The sequence below is a fragment of the Neopsephotus bourkii genome, unplaced genomic scaffold, assembly GCF_033783945.1.
Source record: "Neopsephotus bourkii isolate Nb327-2 ecotype Australia unplaced genomic scaffold, CSIRO-AGI_Nbou_v1 NB_1120, whole genome shotgun sequence".
NCBI classification, from domain to species: Eukaryota; Metazoa; Chordata; class Aves; order Psittaciformes; family Psittacidae; genus Neopsephotus; species Neopsephotus bourkii.
In genome coordinates, this window is record NW_026901606.1 from 2,722,176 (window position 1) to 2,741,858 (window position 19,683).

Sequence of the window (19,683 nt, forward strand, 5' to 3'; positions counted from 1 at the left end):
GACCACAGAACGTTGCATTTGCCCAGAATCGCTATTTTAAACACACGATGTTGGTCTGCTGGTTTGTGGGATAATACATTCTTGGCAGCCAGAAGGAGTTTCGATATGTTAGAAGGTTATCCTTAAGCAAAAAGAGAATTAAAAAAAAAAAGAAGAAAAGAAGCAGAAGAGAGGTAAAGAAAGGCCACTAATTCATCAAGCTCCCCATAGAAGAAAATTATGACTTAGTCAGGAAATCAGTTTGAAAAAAAGGCAGTCTGAAAACAGGCTTGGGGTTTTGACATTAATGTTCATTTTCTGCGTTACTACCTTACTACTACTACCACCTCATTGTACTTTGCCTTTTTAAGGTTTCTTCCCTACATACACACTGTTTCTGGACAAGAAGCCTAAGGAAAAAAACAGAGGCTTTTTTCTTGTAGCTCCCATGCAGTCAAGTCCAACGGGTGGGGGAATCACCTCCCCCGCGACCGCATGCACAACCCAAACCCACAGAACCTGGTCCCAAAATCCTTTTGCATTGAAAACCTTTGCTCACACCAGGATCCTGCTGCCATCACTGGGAGAAAGCTGTTCACAGGATCAGGCCCCACTGTCCCAGAATCACTACAAACAGGTCTGGAAGCTACATGCACACAAATAACACTAACCCAGGTCTCTGTCCATGGCCAGTTAAGTACTTACCCACCTCTAAAATGCTTTTTAGTTCAAACTCACAGGGATTTGGGACTGGGGATTTTTTTTTATCCTTCTATGTTAAGAAGTAGATAGATCTGTATGCCTTCTTAATGCAGAAATAAAACTTCAAGATGTACTTGTATGCTTGGCGAACAATCACTTCCCTGTTTTACAATGTAGTACATTTAAAAAACCAACTCTGCTCGTTGTTTTAACAAACCCTTATCTGAAAGATAATTAAAACCACTTCCCAATATACAACCAAAGTTTTATTTTTATAGTCTATCTTCCATTATGGCATAATCCTTTCTTTTTTCTTTTTTAAACCAGTGAAATATACAAATCACGCAAGACAGAAATATGTACATTAAATGTACAGAACAGAGAAAAAGGACATAGGAGATTTACATATCTGCATGACAAGTAAAATATTTTACATTAAATAGTGTTTTAATAGCTGGGATCATGAGATTCAGTTCTGCTCAGACCAAAGTCACTAAAAAGGAACATGAGGTGATTCACCAAATGAATGCAAAAGTGATCATGGTTTTTGTACAATAAAAACCAAAGTAACATATTCAATGAATTAGTGCTTTATTTATTTATCTTAAAGATATTCTTTGCAAACATCTGAAGATGAGGGGTAAATATGTCCTTGTACAATAAATTAAGAGCAACAAAGCACCATTTAAGAAGCTGATAAATGATCAAGATGAACTTAATGATACAGCTTAAAGGCTTGTGAAAAGTCAAGGCTTTAGTACAACTAGGCTAAAGTGAAAGATTTTCCTCACTTGGTATTTGAAAAAACATTTTCTTTAACGTGTTGGATGGGACTGAGTTGGAAAGAGGCATCTGAACCAATGATGAAATCCTGTATAACTACACAGTATTGGGGGAACGCACATTATTTGACAATTTCCATTTCAAAAACTGAAAAGCAAGGGCCATATGCAGCACATTTTGGATTTGGAAGGTATCTCCTTTCAGCAACAATCAATAATGCCCTTAAATGTGAGATTGGAATCGAAGTGATCTCCAGACCAGTATCAATTCAAGTGCAGGGTGCTGCCTCTACCAACTGCTCAAGACAGTCCTGAAGCTGGGAAGAGGCTTAATTCTTTGTGACTATCCTTAAAACTTTTGAATTATAAAAGCTTTAAAGCTTAAAAATAGAAACACCAAAAGGTTAGAATCAATCTAGTAACCTTAAGAGAACTGAAAAACAGAATGGGGGATGAACCGCCCCTGGAATTTAGACATTTTATTATTTCTTAAATCATTAAAATATATATGTACAAAAAGCTTTGAAATATCAGACACCAGCAGACCACAGTTCTCCCATATATATGTAACTGCTCAAGTATAGTCTGAACAGTTGTAGTGTATATCTGCAATATATTATCTAAAGCATGTGTATTAAAGACATAGGATGATAAATTTGGTATTGCTGCAACATTTCATTGAACTATAATAGTCAGTTAATGTTATTAAATATGAAACTATTGTCTCCTTGAGTGAAAGCGTTCCCAAAATCTGCAAAAAAAAATATATAAAAATCAATCATTCCAAGAGTGGATACCTAATGATTTATTTTCTCACATAAAATTAGAGGAGTTATTTGTCAAGCTGTGTTTTGAAAGACAGCCAGCTATTACACCATTTTTAAGGCATTTTCAAATTTGGGGAATTCTGTTTTCTATGGGCTTTCCAAGCTGGGAGACCAAAAACTGCTTGCAAGCACTGCAGCTCCCCTCCACTCGGCCACAGCGTCCCATGCAGTCTGCATCTTGGCTCTCTCCACCCTCAGTAGGAGTGAAGCACTGCTCTGTAAGATGAGACACTTGAATGTCACAATTAGCTAATAAGGCCAAATCCTGCCTTGAAGAATATCTTCATTATTCGTCAAGGCAGATCTTTTTTCCTCTTTTTTTGGTCTTGTTAGGTTCTGGAACCAGACATGGTGACTCAGGAATAGCGCAGTTGAAGCCTCTATGATCCTTTGCTCTTTACCCTTTGATGACATTGCATATTCAAGTGGGCACATTCAGATATGGAACTGACAACGTACTTTGTGATGAATATACCCCCTTGTTTACAGAGCCCTAAATGTACTTTACAGCTTTATATGCCCTATTCTGATAACTTCTAGTGTCTGAAACTAGAAGTCATGGACAGCTCTGTGTATTCCTCACATCCGTAAGGATTGTTCTAACATCCCAAGCTCATTACATGGTTGCTCTGCCTACTGCACATGTATTACGTCCCACGGGACTACATGGGGATATGTTGGATTTTCCCCTCAAACTACTCTAGTGTTTTTTAAGAAAAGTCAAGCTTGTTTTTTTTTCTTTACTTTGTAAAATAAATATTCTCATGTTCTCCCCCATTACTGCCAAAAATATAAGCCACACACAGTTCTGGGATGGATGCAGAGAGGGTTTCCAGGCACTTCTCTTTGCAACCTTTATATTTTTTCTTTTTTTTTTTTTCCTTCCCCCTGCCTTTTTTTTTTCTCTTTTTTCTTTTCTTTTTTTTTTTTTTTAAAGAAGACGACAACTCATTGGACTCTATAAATAAATTGGAGATAGTCCTGTAGAAAGGGAGAGGGGCCTGCACCCCTTGCTGGCAGGTAGCTGCAGTTCCTTCCACCTCGCCTGTCCCCTATTTGCACACAAATTGGTCCACGATCTCTGTGCACAGCTTGCATTTCACATAGCAGCACCAGTGGAACTTGCAGTGGCAGCGCTCTCGCTGCACCGTCTTGAACTGGTCATACCCCCGGCCGCAGCACATGAGTTCACAGCCGTCCATGCCCTCTGAGGTCTTATTGCAAAGGCGGCCCTGGGTGCCCAGGGACCCAGTGCTCTCATTGCGCACACAGTAGTCAGGGCTGGGATCGATGTAGACCAGGTCGTGGATGGTGGGTGCGTTGAAGCGGCTGTTCACTTGCACCAGCTTCCCCCGGCTGTTGAGTTTCATGGCAGCAGCACTATCGTATTTCTCCTTCAGGGCATCGCCTACCTTGCGGAAATCAGCAAGCTGCAGCCAACAGGTCTTCAGGCTACAGGAACCAGAGACACCGTGGCACTTGCAGGCCACGTCGGCCAGGTTGTACACAGTCTGGAGAAGCCAGGGAGAGAAAGCAAAAATAATGATGAAAGATTAGCATGGCTGTGAATGCATTTATTCCCCTCATTTCCTCCCCCGTCACATTCCCTCTCGCCTCTCCACAATGTTCACCTTAGCATCCTCTTCCCTCCCACAATATACTACTGGGAAGGAAGTGCAAGACAGCCAACATGCGTGCACCCCCCGTGCCCTGTTAGCTCTCACCATCCTCTCCCCATCACAGAGACAGCAGCCACAGCACACAGAGCCCAGAGAGTAGCATCAGGCTGCAGTCAAGTTTGAGGAATTCAGTCTCAAGCCAGCAAAGGATTTTGCTGTTTCATTGAGAAATGTAAAACATCCCTTTATTTTCTGAGTTATTCTCTCTATTGATCTCCGCTTAAGGCTGCAATTAGGGAAAGAGTTAAGATTCCTCTTGCTTCTGGCTCAGCTGCAGCTGATTGTCTACCCTTGGCTCAGCATCCTCCTCCTATCCCAAATACTGCTCTGCAAAAGAGACTTCATCCAAGAAGAAACCCCCAAGCACCTATGGGTGGAAGACAGAGCTACATAGCAATATCCTCTTTACAAAGCTTTGGCACGGAAATATCAGTCACTTGACCTGTACAAACAGAAATAAAAGCCAGTGTTGACGCTGCCCCAAAAATCCTAGGGTCTGACACATTAGATGATACTGTAGACAACTTCCACCCAGCAGTTACAGAGTATCAGTGCTGCCAAAGGGCACTGCAAAGGTGAAGCTGAGGAAGAAAAAAACTGCTCGAGCCTCCATAAGCAACTGTGAAAGTGTCATTTTTCTTCTTGCTAATAGTAAATTGGCTGGTCCGTTGCTTTCAGACACCCTCCTCTCACATTTAAATACTATTAATTTTCAATTATCTTTCATCCTTCTTCACCCTAGAACACAAGTGTAAAGTCTCCAGCCGACTATTTCTGCCACTTCAAGCTCTAGGAAAATAATGATTTTGGCTCTTCATATTCAGACTATTAAAAAAAAAGAAAAGTTTACACCCATTCATTTAAGGTATTTTCAAGATTAAAGAAACCATAAAGACATGTTTAACCACAGAAGACTGTGTTTTCTAATAGTATGGAAGAGCTTTTCACATCCTTTTAAAGCAGGGATAAAAAAAACTCAGAACAATTCTGCAGCACAATTCCAGCCTGGGAAGGCCAGTGTCCCCCTCTTCCCTCCAACACACACTGCCCTGGGTTGGAAATACAAACCAATGAAATGCTGTTCAGAGAATACACAGCAAGAGGGAACTTTCAATGAAACAATACAGAGGGAAACACAACACTCTGGTCCCAAACCTCACCCACGGGGAAGGCAACTGGGCTGTCAGACAACACAAATTTATGTGCTCCCCACCCACCTACACCCTGTATTTGCTGTTTTCTTGGTTTATGCATTGAAATGGACACAAGGCTTGGTGGCCATCTTCCCCCCTAAAGGAGGGATGGGGGCAGAGGGAGATGCTATTTCACAGCTACTTACTCTTCTCCCGGCCTCGTTGTTGTGCAGGTTCATCATGATGCGGGCGCTCTCATAGGAGCCTCTCTGGTAAACCCTCTCGCGCTCCCGGGCATCAACAAACTCCTTGGCGAAGCGGTACCCATATTCGATGTTATCCCCGCAGCCGCCCCAAAGCCAGTCCCGGGGCAAGTCCTTGGGCCGCGCTGCTCGGCTGCAGCCACAGGAGGAGAGCTCACCCTCCCGGCAGGCACGGCTCATGGCGTTGACCACCCCAGCTGCGCTCACCGCATAGGTGAACGCCGTCTCCCGGCTGCCTGCACAGAAAGACAGCGGTGTTAGGGGAGAGCCTACCACTCACTCCCTGCCTGCTGATGAGCCGTGAGGGTGAAGGCTGAACAGGAGCCACCAAAATTCATCTGCCTATTGAAAGGTAGAGTAACCCTGAACCGTGTTCCTCAAAAGGTCTAAAAACCAAGTGAAACCAATCCACCATAGCACACAAGGTGTTTGTGAAGAGCAGGAGTCACTTCTCATCATGGTTGGATGACGGAGAAGGGAGGAAGGAGGTGAATTGGGTCTGGAGCACAATGCCAGCCAGGCTTAAGCAACGGTGCCTGCGTGTGAGGGGCAAAAAGGGAAACAGACTGTCTTTCAGAAAAAAAGAGATGTTAAATACAACTTTTAAAAGTCTGGTTCTTAAATTACTACTTCTCAAACATGATTTATGCACTTCACCCACTTGTTCCAATTTATTTAAAGTTATAGCATTTTACAAAGCCTCCTGGTATCAAAGGAAATGCATAGCAAAAGAACACGTAACTTTCCACCCTATGCATAAGCCAGGCCCTTCTGTAGGAGGCTATTTAAAACTAACAACAACCTGTGCTGCTTAGTATCCACCATTCAAGCACATGTGAATATGGCAAGTGAGTCCATGGGCAATCATCTTTACAAATTACAGGGAAGGAAAAAACCTTGGCACAAGGCAGCCTTGAAGGTTTTCTCCTGCATCTGGTGCCCTTAAATGGAAATTGAAAACCTCGAGTTTCAAACTTTCAGAAGAAAAACTTACGACACCCACAGAATAAGACATGGCCACATACCATCCTCTTGACAAAATCTAATCCCACCTTTATTCAGAGCCCAACTTCCCCTATTGCTTTTCCAAGGGTGCTACAAGTTCTGACTAAAACTAGAAAAGCTTTCAAAGAAGCAAAAAACAAAACACAAAATTTGCACCAGAGAGTTCACTTTTAGTTTGTTTTTCATCTTAAGAGACAGCATCCCACTGGGTCTTTTCCAAGATTCCCAGAATGATGGAGAACAGACTAAATATTTCTTCTTTTTTTTATTTATACGAGCTAAGATTTATTCCTAATCTTTAGTCTAATCAGTAGATCAAGCTAGTTTTTAATCTTGATTTTACAAGATTTTTCTTAGGGAACAGCATGGGCCCTCATAAAATTTGGGCTTTAAGAGGTTGCATTTTGGACATGTCCCATCTATTTAGGCAGAAACATTTTGAGGCAGAAACTATCTGTACATGACCTACCATAACAGGTCAAATCTGAACAGGAACTTTTGAGCACTTCTGGAACACAAATAATTTGCAGTCTGGTCCATACTCAACATCAAGATGACACCATGCTCAGAGCAGCTTTGTTAATGTAACAGCTGTCATCTACTGGATTAATTGTAGTGATAGACGCTGGTTTTCAATGGGTAAAATCAGAAGTCTTACGTTGATCTTTCAATCAGATTTAAGGAAGATGAGAAGCACTTTGGTCCTTTACTTACAATCCTCACAGACACCTGCTCATGTAAGTACTTACATAAGTTATGGGTATAAAGGGTTACATGAATAGCCTTTTCAGTTAAAAAAGATTTGGCTTTATACAGTGACTTACGCCTTGCATTCACTGCAAACTGTAACAGGGGGAAACTCATACAGATTTTAATGTTCCCATTTGCTCTGTAACACACATTTTTGGATTAAATCCTTAAGCAAAATTTCCACTAGATTGAGAGGAAAGAAACGTGGTCTGCTTTGGACCACAGGACTCGCCTCTTCCGCTCTGTTTTATTCTTTTTCATGTTTAGTTAGCTCATGCTTTCACATGGTTAACTACACATTTTATTGAAGGATTTGAACTCATAAAACTGACTTTTTTTTGACTAGTTTTCATTATTATCCTTGAGCATACTTTAAAGAACCTACTCTAAGTGGGAAGAAGAAGGAAAGGCTGGGGTACAGAACAGGTAGTTGCCCCCCCAAGTTTCCTCCTTGAACATTTAGGCAAATTATAAAATAGCATCAGCTGCTGAAGTAGATTTCAAGCCCCCACAGCTTGCAAGCCAACATGGCCTCAAGTCATCAACCCCAGGAACACATTAAGAGTGATGGTTCCACATGATGAGTTACTCTGATTTTTGTTTTAAATCTTTAGGCACAACTGTGCTTTCCTTCACTGTCAAATATATCTGTCTTTTCCCACAGTCCAACATTTCTCTCTATTGTAGCCATGGCAGGGAAACATACATTCCAAACACACTCGAGTCCCCTCTCTCCCATATATATAAAACATTGAAATGGAACTGTTCAATATACACACACTGTAAGAAGCCACCCACAGAGCAAGGACCTGCCCTTTACACTTGATATGTGTAAGTCTGCAAGAACAGAACAATTTTTTTATACATATACCTGAACGTAAGATACAAAATGCTCTTTGTCTCATATTTTAAAAGCATTCAACATGAGGCAGCAGGCACGAATAAACTGGACCCCAACTATACTGAGCTGCTGGGGGAGGATCCAGTTATTTTATTACATGTTAGCACTTAGGTATTTGCAAAGCCTAAGTGCAGCCAGCCCTGGGCTGGCCCCAAAGCCAGGGGATGGCACAAGGCAGGGAAGGCAGCAAGGACCATGGCCTGCCCTGGGCACCAACAGTGAAGGAAAGCAGCAGAGAACAAAAGCCCTAAAATTTTGCAGTTCAATAAGCCACAGAGCAAGTTTCCAAACCCAATGCTAGGTTTATTTGTACAGCTTTAGCTAACTTTGCAGGATAAATCCTGGAAGAAAGACTGTCCATTTATACACTGGGGTAATTACTGTGCTGTCAGTCAGTGCCTGGCCTAGGCGCTCTTGTGCACAGGCAGTGACGCCTCCTTAACTCAGATGATAAAATACTCCTAAGCAACATGCATTCAGAACCTGACTACCATCTTCTCACGTCAGCAAGAGTAAGGAGCATCTGGCAGTCCCTGACAAGCCAGGGTATGCAGGCTGAATCAGGCTCTAGAAGTACCCATTTTTCCTTCAACTCAGAGGAAGAGCAACTGGTCATTACCAAAGGTCAGCATGAAATAATACAACTGTTACCCACAACACCTTTCTTGTTCTTAGTGAATACACTCTTTAGGCTCTTTAACTGTTGAATATGGCCATTAACCTTGCTTCCATCTGCAATTAGAATAAGTGCCTTAATTACATGATGAATTGCTGTGTAGACATCAGCTAATACAGTCATATTCAGCAGAAGGGTGCAGCAAAGTTATTTAACTTGAAAGAAACCACCTTTAAATAGACCTGTCATGCTTGGGAAGGGCAGAAACTTCTACTCCAGAGACAGACACCACAAATTGCGAGCCCAGTCCTATACCTTTCTTCATACCAACAGTCCCCTTGAGCTAATTTTCACTTGCTTGGATAATAAATAAGGACTAAAGGATGAAGGCCTAAATGTTAAAAAGATTGGTTTTCTGACATTTGTTAGATTATGAGAACAGAAAGGCATACAGAAAAAGCTTTGTTTCATGTCTCATGTGCTTTTAGACTTTTGCTCGGGTAGGGTGAAAAAACCAAACTCTATGAGGGGGGAATACTGTGCTAGTAAAAATCTCAGGGAAGGTTGTTTATCTAAAATCAGCTGTTCCAATTAGGCACTTTTATGCAATAGATTTTTTTTCTATTTGTCTATCTACAAATAAAAACTTCTTTTAACAAAACTTGAGACCAAACGTGAATTGAACCTTAACCAGGGTTTAGCTCATTTACAGATAAACCTGACTTGAGTCTGATTTTAAAACTTTATTTTGCTAAAGCAGGACAGAAAAACATGGATATAAAAGCTTTACCTCTCAACTGAAAAGCACTGTTGAGTTTCTCAGTGTATTGATTACTACATAAAAAATTGTAACTTTCAACCATAAACATAGGCGTTTCCTAGTTGCTTAAACACAATCAGGAATCTGACGGGGAAAGTCAGGGGAAGGTTTCACCATGGACCCAGTTCAACAGCACTGGTTAAAATTTTGCCAAGGACTTTAAAATATGATGTGACAGGAATGGCAGGCAACACATGAGCACTGGAAAAGCACATTCCGAAGAATATCTGATAGGGAAGGAGCTGGGTGCCCATCAAATTGTGGTAAGATGTTAAACAGGAATCTGTCTCTCTTACCAGTGATGTGATTACATTAAAGGCAAGCTACAAAGACAACCACACATTTTGTCCTGCTAGAACTGTTTTCATAAAAACTACCCTGCTAACATTATGTTAACATAAACCTACCTTTCTCAAAAAAGAAAAAAAGCTACCAAATCTGCTATCAAAAAAAACCAAGAAGAAATTGCTTATGAATACTAACAGAGAACACAGCAATTTTCAGTTAACCTCCAGACCAAGAGCAATTTATCATGCAGCCGCTAACTTTGCAACTAGACATGGACATCTTTAATTTTACAAGACACTGCTGTTTTCATTCTCTTAGGTTGCCTTCATTTTGTCTCAGGTTTTCTAAAAGGAGAGTTCAGAGATGCATTTTCCTTTCTCCTTTATTCCCATATGCAAATACATATTCCTACTTTGTGTTCCAAAACACACGGCTGGACAGTGGTGGGAAACCACCTCCAGCTACAAATAATTCAACTCCTTTGCCAACTTTTAAAAACACTTGATTGTATACAGTACTCAGTAAGAACCTGGCAAGAGATCTAAGTGCAATGCAGCATGTACCATATATATCCTTAGACAAGAGTTTAATCATAAAGATGTTGCTTCCTACCTATCTGCATGACTCTGCCAAAAACAGAGTTGTTGTCCACAGTGCTGCAATTCCATCTTCTGTGTCTGAACTGATACTGGCACTCCTTAATGCCCGTCTTTGCACCCTCTCCAATGAACTGCATATGGTCCTGATACAACTGGCAGAGTTTCTTCTGTCCTTGGGAAAGCCCTGCTAGCTGGCTACACAGTGGCTGGGCTCCTATTATATATACCTCTGACATCTGAACAGGGTTCATGGGGTTCATAGGGTTCATCCCTAAAGACCTGCATAAAGAAAGATTTCGATTAATAAAGAGAAGATTAAAAAACAAAGAAAAAAAAAAAGTCTATATATCCCAAACAGAACTATATCTTACACATGAGTATACAACTCCTGGTTTTGCTACCAAGTGAGAAAAAAGCAAAACAAAATAAAAAGCATACTTATATATGAAACTTTTAAAAGACAGTTCAGAAGTTATTAGTTCCCAGCCATGTGGTTATCACAGTACATCACAGACTGAAGTTAAGACACAGACTCGGAAGACTTGCATCTAGATAGCCCTTCACCAACTTAAAAGGACGTAGTAAAAATAACAGAAGTTCCCAACAACTGCAAGGTCAGAAAAATAAATAAAACCAAAAAAGCCCCCAAACCCCAACTTCTTTTAACATGCATTTTAGATTTAAGTTTGGATTTTTCAATTTGTTCTACTATAAAGAATCAGGGAAACATTTAACAAGCCAGAAGTTTGAAACTTGCTACACACTACTCGTGGCTTCCTCCGAACCACACACAAACACACAAAGTCAAGTATATTCACTGTAAACAAAAATCAACTTTGTTTTCTTTGTTCTTAAAGTGCTCTTCACATCATATATTTCAATTAAAAATTGAACATTAACCCAAAAAGGATCATTTAAAGCAGCAGAGAAACACCCATTTAAAGAACTCCCAACATCGTACACCATACAGAAGTAGCTAATTTACCAAAGCAGAAATTTAAATGTATTTCTTTGTAACAAAATACACTTATAAACATTGATGTTACAGGAAAGTTCAAACCAAAACTTTAACAAAAGTTTTTACTACCCAAACTGCTCTGATTCTGTACTTGTAAATCAGCATTCTTGCTTATGTATGCAAAATTTCTAATCTAAGGGAGTCAAGATGACTCTTAAGAGAGGCAATTCTAGTCATTTAAGGATGATCAAATCCACAGAGAATCTACTGTACAACTTTCTAAAAACTGAATTTTACATCACGAGATGTTGAACATTTACACTATGAGAGAGACCCGTTCGTTTTACTACACAACGTATTACAACTAGAACATTACTCCCCTGCTGTCTCGTTCATGTGGTACTCCCTCTGAAATGAAGTACATACATAAGAAGTAAATAGATATTTAATCAACCAAATCTTCACACCCCCTGTTAAAATCAAGTCGACACAAGATGCTTACCACCAAGAGCTGGCTTCTATTACAACCTGGGTAAAAGAAGAGAAAATGGCCAGAGCCACTACGAGGTACTGAGAAGCCATTGTACTGCCAACTGTCCCCAAAGCACCTCCTTGGATTAATACTGCAGTGGATTTCTAGAGGGGGGAGAGAAAGGATCAGATTGTTTATTGCTTCTCAGACTATTTTCGAGCATTCAAGTTTAAACAACGGAAGTACCCGTGCCCCTTTTAACGTGACTCTGACTCGCCTGCCCTTCTCCCCGCCGATGCTCTGGGGCCAGGCGCACGTCGCGGCTCCCGCTCCACCGGGCAGAACCCACCCCCAACCCCGACACCGCCTTCCCGGGGCGGCCACAGCACCGATCCGCACCCGCCTGTCCCGAGGCTCCGCAGCTCCCCGCCAACGGCCGGACGGGACGGGGCCGCTGCTCCGGACACGGGAGACTCCGCTCCCCGCCCGGCCATCCCCCCTACCCGGGGCTATAGGCGACCCGCGGGCCACGGGACGGGCATTACCCCATCGCTCCCCGCTCCGGAGCCAGCACCGTCGACACGAAACGCTCCCCGCCAGCTAAAGGTGCCTTCGGGTTGGCAAAGCGAGCCCGAGCGGACGCGGGAGATGCCGGTGCCAAGACGGGTCGGTACCGCAGGGGGCTCCGGGGGGGGCCAGCCGGCTCTCGCACCGTCGTCGCCCTCCCCCTCTGCCCCCTAAAGCATTTCGCTTGAAGCCGCCCGCTCTCCGCGATCACGGAGGCAGCCCCGAGCTCCTCGCTGGCGCCGTAGCGACAGCCCCGGCGGCAGCCCCCGGGCCCGGGGAGGTATCAGGAGCTACAAGGGCCGGGTTCGCTTTCAGACCCGACCCCTGCAAGAACCAGGCTGCCTCCTTGGAAGTCAAACGCTTCCCCCGACAGGTCCCGCGATCACCGCCTGCGTCCTCACACAGGACTCTAACACTAACCAGTGCCATTCACTGTTTTTTATTTCCCCTCCCCTCGGAAGGAGGGAAAAAAAAAAAAGAAAAAAAAAAAAAAGACGTTTCGACACTTGGGGGCTCCCTATTCATTCTCAAAAAGTCCTCACTGCTGAATTGAAGGTGCTCTTAATTCTAATTTATTTCTGTTTGCGAAGGGTCGGGAGGAGAGGCCGAGCGCAGCGCCGCGACGGCGAGCAGGGCTGACAAGGAACCTGCCGGTATACACGCAGAGAAGCCGCGGTCACTCAGACTAGAGCTCCTGCCACCGTGCCGGGGCTAAGCCTCCCCTCGCCCCTGGCCACTTCCTGCGGGTCCAACACCTCCTGCCCGGGGGGTCCCCAAGTCCTCGGTACTGGGGGGCGTGAGTAGAGCCGGTCTCCCACATCAGAACGATCCCGTCCGCTATCGACGGGAGCAATCCCAGGAAAGGTGCGAAAGCAGAGGGCATATTTAGCTAGGGACGAGGCAAAGCAAGGAGTGCGAGGAGCTCGCTTGGGGCACACAAAAGCCAAAGTTCTGGGGCTCTTCTTTCATCTGTTAATTCTTAAAAATAATAACAACAATAATAAAGAAATGTCGCGGAACTGCCCGAGCCCTGAAGAGGGACACAATGGTGTTCAAGCGGGACACCAACAGACGTGCAGCCGCCAAGCTGCCCCGGAGGGGCGGGTGACCGGGGCTCTCCGGGCGCGGAATAAGCCTGTTGCCGGGGCACGGCGGGGAGGGCAGCGGTGCCCCCGCTGCAAGACCCGGACGTCGGAGCCAAAGCCCCCCTGCCCCGTTCAAAGAGCCCGGGAGTCCCCCCGGGACTGGCAGTCGCCAGAGCTGCATCCGGCCCGAGCCACGGTCCTGAAGCCCACGGGGAGCTGTGCCGCACCGCTCCCAACAGGGGGCGGCCTCGGCCGCCGCAGCGCCGGCAGGCGGCGGGGACGGGGCGGCTGCTGCCCCTCCGACGGCACCTCCCGCCCCTCATCACCGCTGTTATCGCCCTCCTCGTCCTCCTGCCACGGCGCTGCGCGGAGGGGCGGGAGGAGGCACCTGCGGATGGGGGCCCAGCCCCTCCAGCCCTTCGCTTCTCCACGCACCAGCTGACAGTCTGCCATCAAAACAAAACTATAAAAGAAAAAAAAACCAAACAAAAAACCCCTCTCGCCGGCAGCATTGGCTATCAGGAGTGTAAGGCACCGTTTTGAACTTTGTAGGGCCGCGGAGATTGGTTTTTGGTATTTAATGCACCCCATGCGGAGCCCGCGCTCTTTGCTGAGATGAAAAGGGACGCTTTTACAGATCCTGCAGCCGCGGGATCGCCTGTGATCCTGTTTTACACAGGGTGTCTGGAAAGCCTGCGAAGGCATCTGGTTTTCTAGAAGCACTACCTGCGGGAAGGCGGCATCCAGAGCTCCGGCTCCGGGGGGCTGTAAACCGCGGCGGCCTCCGCGGGCGGCTGCGCGGCTCCGCGGGGAACCCACCGGGCCGGCCCCGGCTTCCCATCCATCTGGGACGGGCGGAGCCCAGGTTTCACGTTTGGAGAGAAAGGCACCCGCTGGGTCCCCCAGCCCAGCTCTCTCCCATCGGAGAGACAGAAGGGGAGTCCCGGGGGGCGGGCCAGGGGGCACCTCCGTCCTTCCCTCCTCGCCAGCCCGGGCGGGGAAAGAGCCTCGCTCCTCGGCCCAGCTGAACTCTCTGTGACCCGCCGAGAGCAACCGATTTAGTATACAATTGCCAATTAAAAACAAACAAACAAACAACGAAAAGCCAACAGCCTTTCCAACATGGAGTCTTCGCAGCGCCAAGGGGACCCCAAGGACCGCGCTCCTCCTCGCTGACCCAGGCGGGACCCTCTGCAGATGCAGAGTGATAATCTCCAGAAACTTAGAATAAAATTAAAAAGGACGGGGATGGGGGGGGGGGATCTGACTCTAGGTCCTCCGCTGGCCCCCAGCCAGCTCTTCTTAAAGGTACAGGCCACCATTAGCGCCGACGCCGAACTCCTCCATAGCAATCCTCCTCGGGAAAGTTTGGGAAGTTTGGAAAGTCGTCTTTAAACTCCCGTGAGGAGCCGCTGCCAGAAAGATGCACCGGGACGCGGCGGGCAAAGCGAGCCCAGCAAGTGTCCCTGCGGCGGGCAGCCTCTCTTCGGGGGGAGAAGGGGGGGTGAGGGGGGTCACAAAGCGCAGGGGAAAAGGAAATAAAAGCGTTTTTTTCCAAGCGGGGCGCAGCGCTCTCCATAGTGGGTGAGAGCGGAGAGGTGGGAGCACCCAGCGGCAGCCCGGGGAGGAGAGGGCGGCCCGGGACCAGCGACCCGCGCAGGGCCGCGCCCCGCGGAGGTGCAGCCCACCCTGCGCGCCCGCGGCGACAGCGCCCCGCAGCGCTGAGCACCCGCGCCCAGCGCGGACTCACCTCCATTGCCGCGGGATCACCGAGCGAGAGCAGCCAAGTAATCCAAGTAGAGCAGGAGGGGAAAGGGCGAGGCGAAAATAAAATCCTGGATCGCAGGAGCCGAGCGGTATCCTCCCGGGCAGCGGGCGGCGGCGGCTGCCGGGGGAGCGCGGGGGCCCGCGGGGCTGCCGGGGGGCGGCGGGCGAGTGGTAGCTCCGTCCGGCGCAGGCTGAGCGTGTCCGACTGCGGAGCGGGGCACCAGTGTAGCCTTCTTTCCAAGGTCCATCAGCAATCACAGTAATTAGGGCTTTCCACCACCAGAAGAAGGAGGCGAAAAAAAAAAAAACCCAGGAAAAAAAAAAAAAAGCCAACCCAAGACACGCACACAGCGCCCGTGGGCGTGATTGTGCGGAAGCAAATAAAAATCTTCACAAGCGGCAGCGAAAGCGCCGCGGGCGATGATCCGTCCCACCAGCCCAGGTGGTGCCGCCGCGGGGCTCCCCGCGCTCCCACTCGGCTCCCGGCAGCGCTCGGACCGCCGGCGCGGCCTCTCCGCGGCTGGACGCGGGGGACGAGAGGAGCCGAGCGGGCGCAGAGCTCTTCTCCCTGCACGTCCCCCCTTCACTTGCCTACAGGCTGGGCGGCGCGGAGCCGGGCGTCCGCGGCTGCAGAGCCATCCTGGGGCTGGCTCCCTCCATTTTACACAGAGAAGAAAAAGCCCAACAGAAAAAGAAGTTTCTGCACAACCGGGAAAGGGGGAGGGGGGGCCTTGTGCACGCGTGTGTCTGTCCTACGGGGCGACTGATCCTGCAAGGCGAGCAGGGGCAGGGGGAGGGGAGAAGTCCGGGGCTTCAGGAGCCGCAGCTCCCCCAATCCATCGCTGGTGAAGGCGCCCAGCGCCGATGAGCAAGTTACGCGCGGGACAGCGAGTCGGAGTAGACGGCGTCGCGCCGCAGCGGACCCGTCCTCCTCGGAGCTCTGCCCCTGCCTACTGCAGCCGGCCCGGCTCCCCCCGTGCCTCTCCCTCACTCCTCTCCACCGCTGCTTAAAACTGTTACCGAAAAAAAAAAAAAAGGAAGAAAAAGGGGGAAAAAAAAAAGTTGCAGAGCCAACGGCAGCTGAAAAACTTTCTCCGCAGCGCATGCGCCCGGAACCGACCTATTGCAGACTGGGCTGGATTTTAAAGCTGTACGGCAGCGAGCGGGACCCTGGTGTAGCCCCGTGGCGGGTGGGGGGCGGATAGGCTCCGCAGCCGCTGTGCGTTCTTTGGGATCTGGGAGCGCGCCCGCGCCGGTGTGGCGCAGCAAAGCAGGGCCCGTCTGGGTTTCGAAGCCCGGTCTGATACCCCTTGAACCCAAGCTCTTCCCGCAGCCCGGTGCCCGCCACGAGCGGCGGGATGCGTGCGGGGCTGCGCGCCCGCCCCGAGCCCCCAGCACCCCGGCTGTGTCGTGGGGCGGGGACACACACACGGAAACCGGCCCCCGGGGGCTCCCCCTCGTATACATGTGCGCGCAATGTGCGGCGCACATGGCCGGGCGGAGGGGGCCGCTCCGATATTCCTGGCGGGTGGCTCGTTTGACAAGTCCCGTCCGTCGCCAGCTCCGGGACGCGGGAGGCGGCTGTGTGCGCCGCTCGCCAAGCGGCGGGGGACGAGCGGCTCAGCCACCGTGTCCCTCGTTCTCCAGCATCCTTTTTATTTTTTTTTTTCCCCGCTGTAAATTCAGCAAGTTGTTGACAAAACTTTGGGTTACATCATGTAAGACCCAATGAGAGCTACAGGCGAGGACGGCTTCGCGGACCCTTTGTACTTCAGAGTGTTTTCCCCGCTCTGCAGCCCCCAGCCAAAGGGGTTTTATTGCGTCTCTCACATCTCGCATGCACCCAAGTGCAGGAAATGGGAGCGTTCCCCCGGCCAGGCCATAACTCTGCATTTTTTCCTTTGTACCCGCCTGCGACTGCAGGTCCGGGGGGGATGCAGGGGAGGGGGCATGTTATCAAAGCCGCCCTGGGAAATCCAAACAGGCTGCGAGTGCAGCTCCGCTATCAATAAATGCATTCACTCCTTCCAAATCGTTCCAGTGCTAATAAAATCTCTTCAGAAGCCCAACGGGGGGAAAGGCACATCTCAGCCGGCCTGAGCCCGCTGCCACTGGTAGCGCCCCGACGGGACGGTGACTGCCAGGTAAGCGCAGATCTCCCGGCGTCAGCGATCGTCGCATGTCTCCACCCCGACCGCACAGCCACCCTCCCCGCTCTGCCTGGTGCCCCGCTCCCCGCCAGGCCCGCTGCCGCACCGAGGAGGGGGAGCCGCGCTCAAGCGGGCACCGGCTCGGAGAGCCGAGGAGCGGGCAGATGAGGTCGCGGATACGGAGCGGTGCGCTCCAGTGCCTACCGCGGCGACAGAGGCGGCTGGAGTCCCCCAGGGACCCTGCCCTCCCGTACGGGGCCCGGTGCCGCAGCATCGCTCCCCGCGCGTTTATTTACTCCCTAATATCCGAGGAGCTTTTCCATTAAGCATCCTCCCAACCTGGGCTGCGGGTCACTCCCAGGGACGGCTGGTGAGGAATTTATAAATTAGGTGTAGCACCAGGTCCGGGGAGGGGGGAGAGGAATACAGAGGTTGTTCGTTCCTTTTAGGAAGACCAACCTTATTTTTATGCCTAGTAAATAATATTTTATTGCCTTTGATTTAGTGTGGCATTTCAATTATCCCCTTTAGGAGTCTGCAAACTGCGTGGGTTAAAGGTCATTTCTCAAATCACTAGAATTAGTAAAGAATAGCAGAAAACTGTAAAAAGGGGAGGAGCTGCGCAGTAAACCAGGAAAGATCGCCTGAAATAAACTAATAAAGAGCCCCGAGCTGTTTACCTCTCGCATTGGTATTCCCGAGTGATGTTTATCATCATGTAATTGCATAATGTCATCGAGCACAGGAAAACGCCCAGCTCGGGATGATCAATACAGGCAGGCGAGCAGGCAGGGCTGCGAGCAGAGCTTGGCAAGAGGCAAATCCAACCCAGATCATTTGCCTAGCTGGGATTCCTAGTCGTTGCTTTTAGAAAGAAAACTGAACAGGGAATTTATAAATCACGGGCAAATTTTCAAGCTGTGGCTCATGGAAGTGGAAATAAAGGGCAGAAATCCAAACATCCTGCAAGGCTTTAAGAATTTTAATTTCTCCTCGCTATTTAAAACAGCTGGGTGAAGCTGGAGGGGGCAGGAGGGAGAAGCAGTGACAGTGTTACAGGCATTTGTGGTGCCCAAGCTTTTGTTTTCCAGGTTTGCTGGCGATGGAGCTCTTAAGTTGACCAGACAGTTGATCTGGTTTGCTGTACTGCCAACGTCGAAGCGGGCTTTGGAGACAAAAAATAAGTGCTCAGAGTGATATAATAGGAAGTGCAAAGATACTGCTGAATGTCCAAACTGCAGAACTCTGTACAGCAACACTGCAGGGTTTCAGAGATAAAGATCTGCTATGGCTCTTCAATTCTCTGCAAGACAGAAATAATTTTTGGTCTTTTAGATTAGTTCTTACCATTTTTCTGCAGAGTAATGCATTTTAGCAAAGGGGTGGTCTCATCTACATATCGCACGCATGTGTTCATTTTAACATGTAGTGCTGTGTGATTTCTGTCATTGCACCTTGGCCAATGGTATATATGCAGTCAGAGGCTGATAGGCAGTTTTTCATCATGAAGAATCTGTTTGGGAAGCAGAACTTTTGAGGGAAGAAGGTATTTTCCTATGTCTTTTTAGTCCATCATGGCATTTGAATATACAATACAGAAATTATTACACATACTGCACTGAAATTTTGTGAAGCCAAAGCCCATCTGCAGCTGCTTTGGTGTTACTATGCATAGTGTGTCTGCATATATCCTTTTTTTAGGTGAGGGCCATATACATTGCCATATCGACCGTTTGACAGAGGAGATACGTCATGTTGCTTTGAACATGTAACCTGCATTCTGCCCACCAGCACATAGGCTACAGGGATGGCTTTTTATTTTAAGCTCTGAGGTACTTAGATCCATTTGCCTTGAAATACATACACTCTCCTAAGGCTGTTTTCTTTCCTAAAACATGCTGTTGCTTTCTTCTGCGGACCACCCTGTTATCTGAAAGATGGCTAAACTACAAAAGAAATGCCAAAGACGACAATTTTATGCCAAATCTTGCAATGATTTTTCTTTTCCTATATCCTTAGCCGCTATAGGCAAGAAATAGCATGGGAAGCTCTCTTTCTGAATAACCATTTTATATTTTTAGCTTGCCTAACTGATGAAGAAATTTTGACAAGTTAGGAGAGTACAAGACCAAGAAAAGAGTATGGATGTTCATCATGTCGTCCCCCCCGCTCTGTCCCCTTCCCCTTCCTCAAATTCCCAAATCATGATGATGAAAGAAGCCAGGATATTTGGGAGCAGCAATAACCACTAGACAGGAAGAAATAGAGTGTAGATTAGCATCCATCTTTACCAGGTGAAGACAAATCTTAGACGCAAATAAGAAGCAGAAGGCAAGAGGG

General features: G+C 47.6%; 1 protein-coding gene across 2 annotated transcripts; it reads right to left on the reverse strand.

The window, feature by feature from the left end:
- Nucleotides 1-934: 934 nt before the first annotated feature.
- On the reverse strand, nucleotides 935-16,236 carry WNT5A (Wnt family member 5A). Of its 2 annotated transcripts, none has more exons than XM_061362406.1 (5): nucleotides 15,177-16,236; nucleotides 11,805-11,938; nucleotides 10,358-10,623; nucleotides 5,309-5,601; nucleotides 935-3,801 (listed from the first exon to the last, which is right to left on the reverse strand). In XM_061362406.1, the coding sequence occupies exons 1-5, from the start codon at nucleotides 15,180-15,182 to the stop codon at nucleotides 3,343-3,345; spliced, it is 1,158 nt and encodes a 385-aa protein (XP_061218390.1). In that variant the 5' UTR covers nucleotides 15,183-16,236; the 3' UTR covers nucleotides 935-3,342. The 2 variants fall into 2 exon arrangements, with proteins under 2 accessions (XP_061218390.1, XP_061218392.1); XM_061362408.1 differs by lacking the exon at nucleotides 15,177-16,236 and adding an exon at nucleotides 12,320-12,612.
- Nucleotides 16,237-19,683: the final 3,447 nt, after the last annotated feature.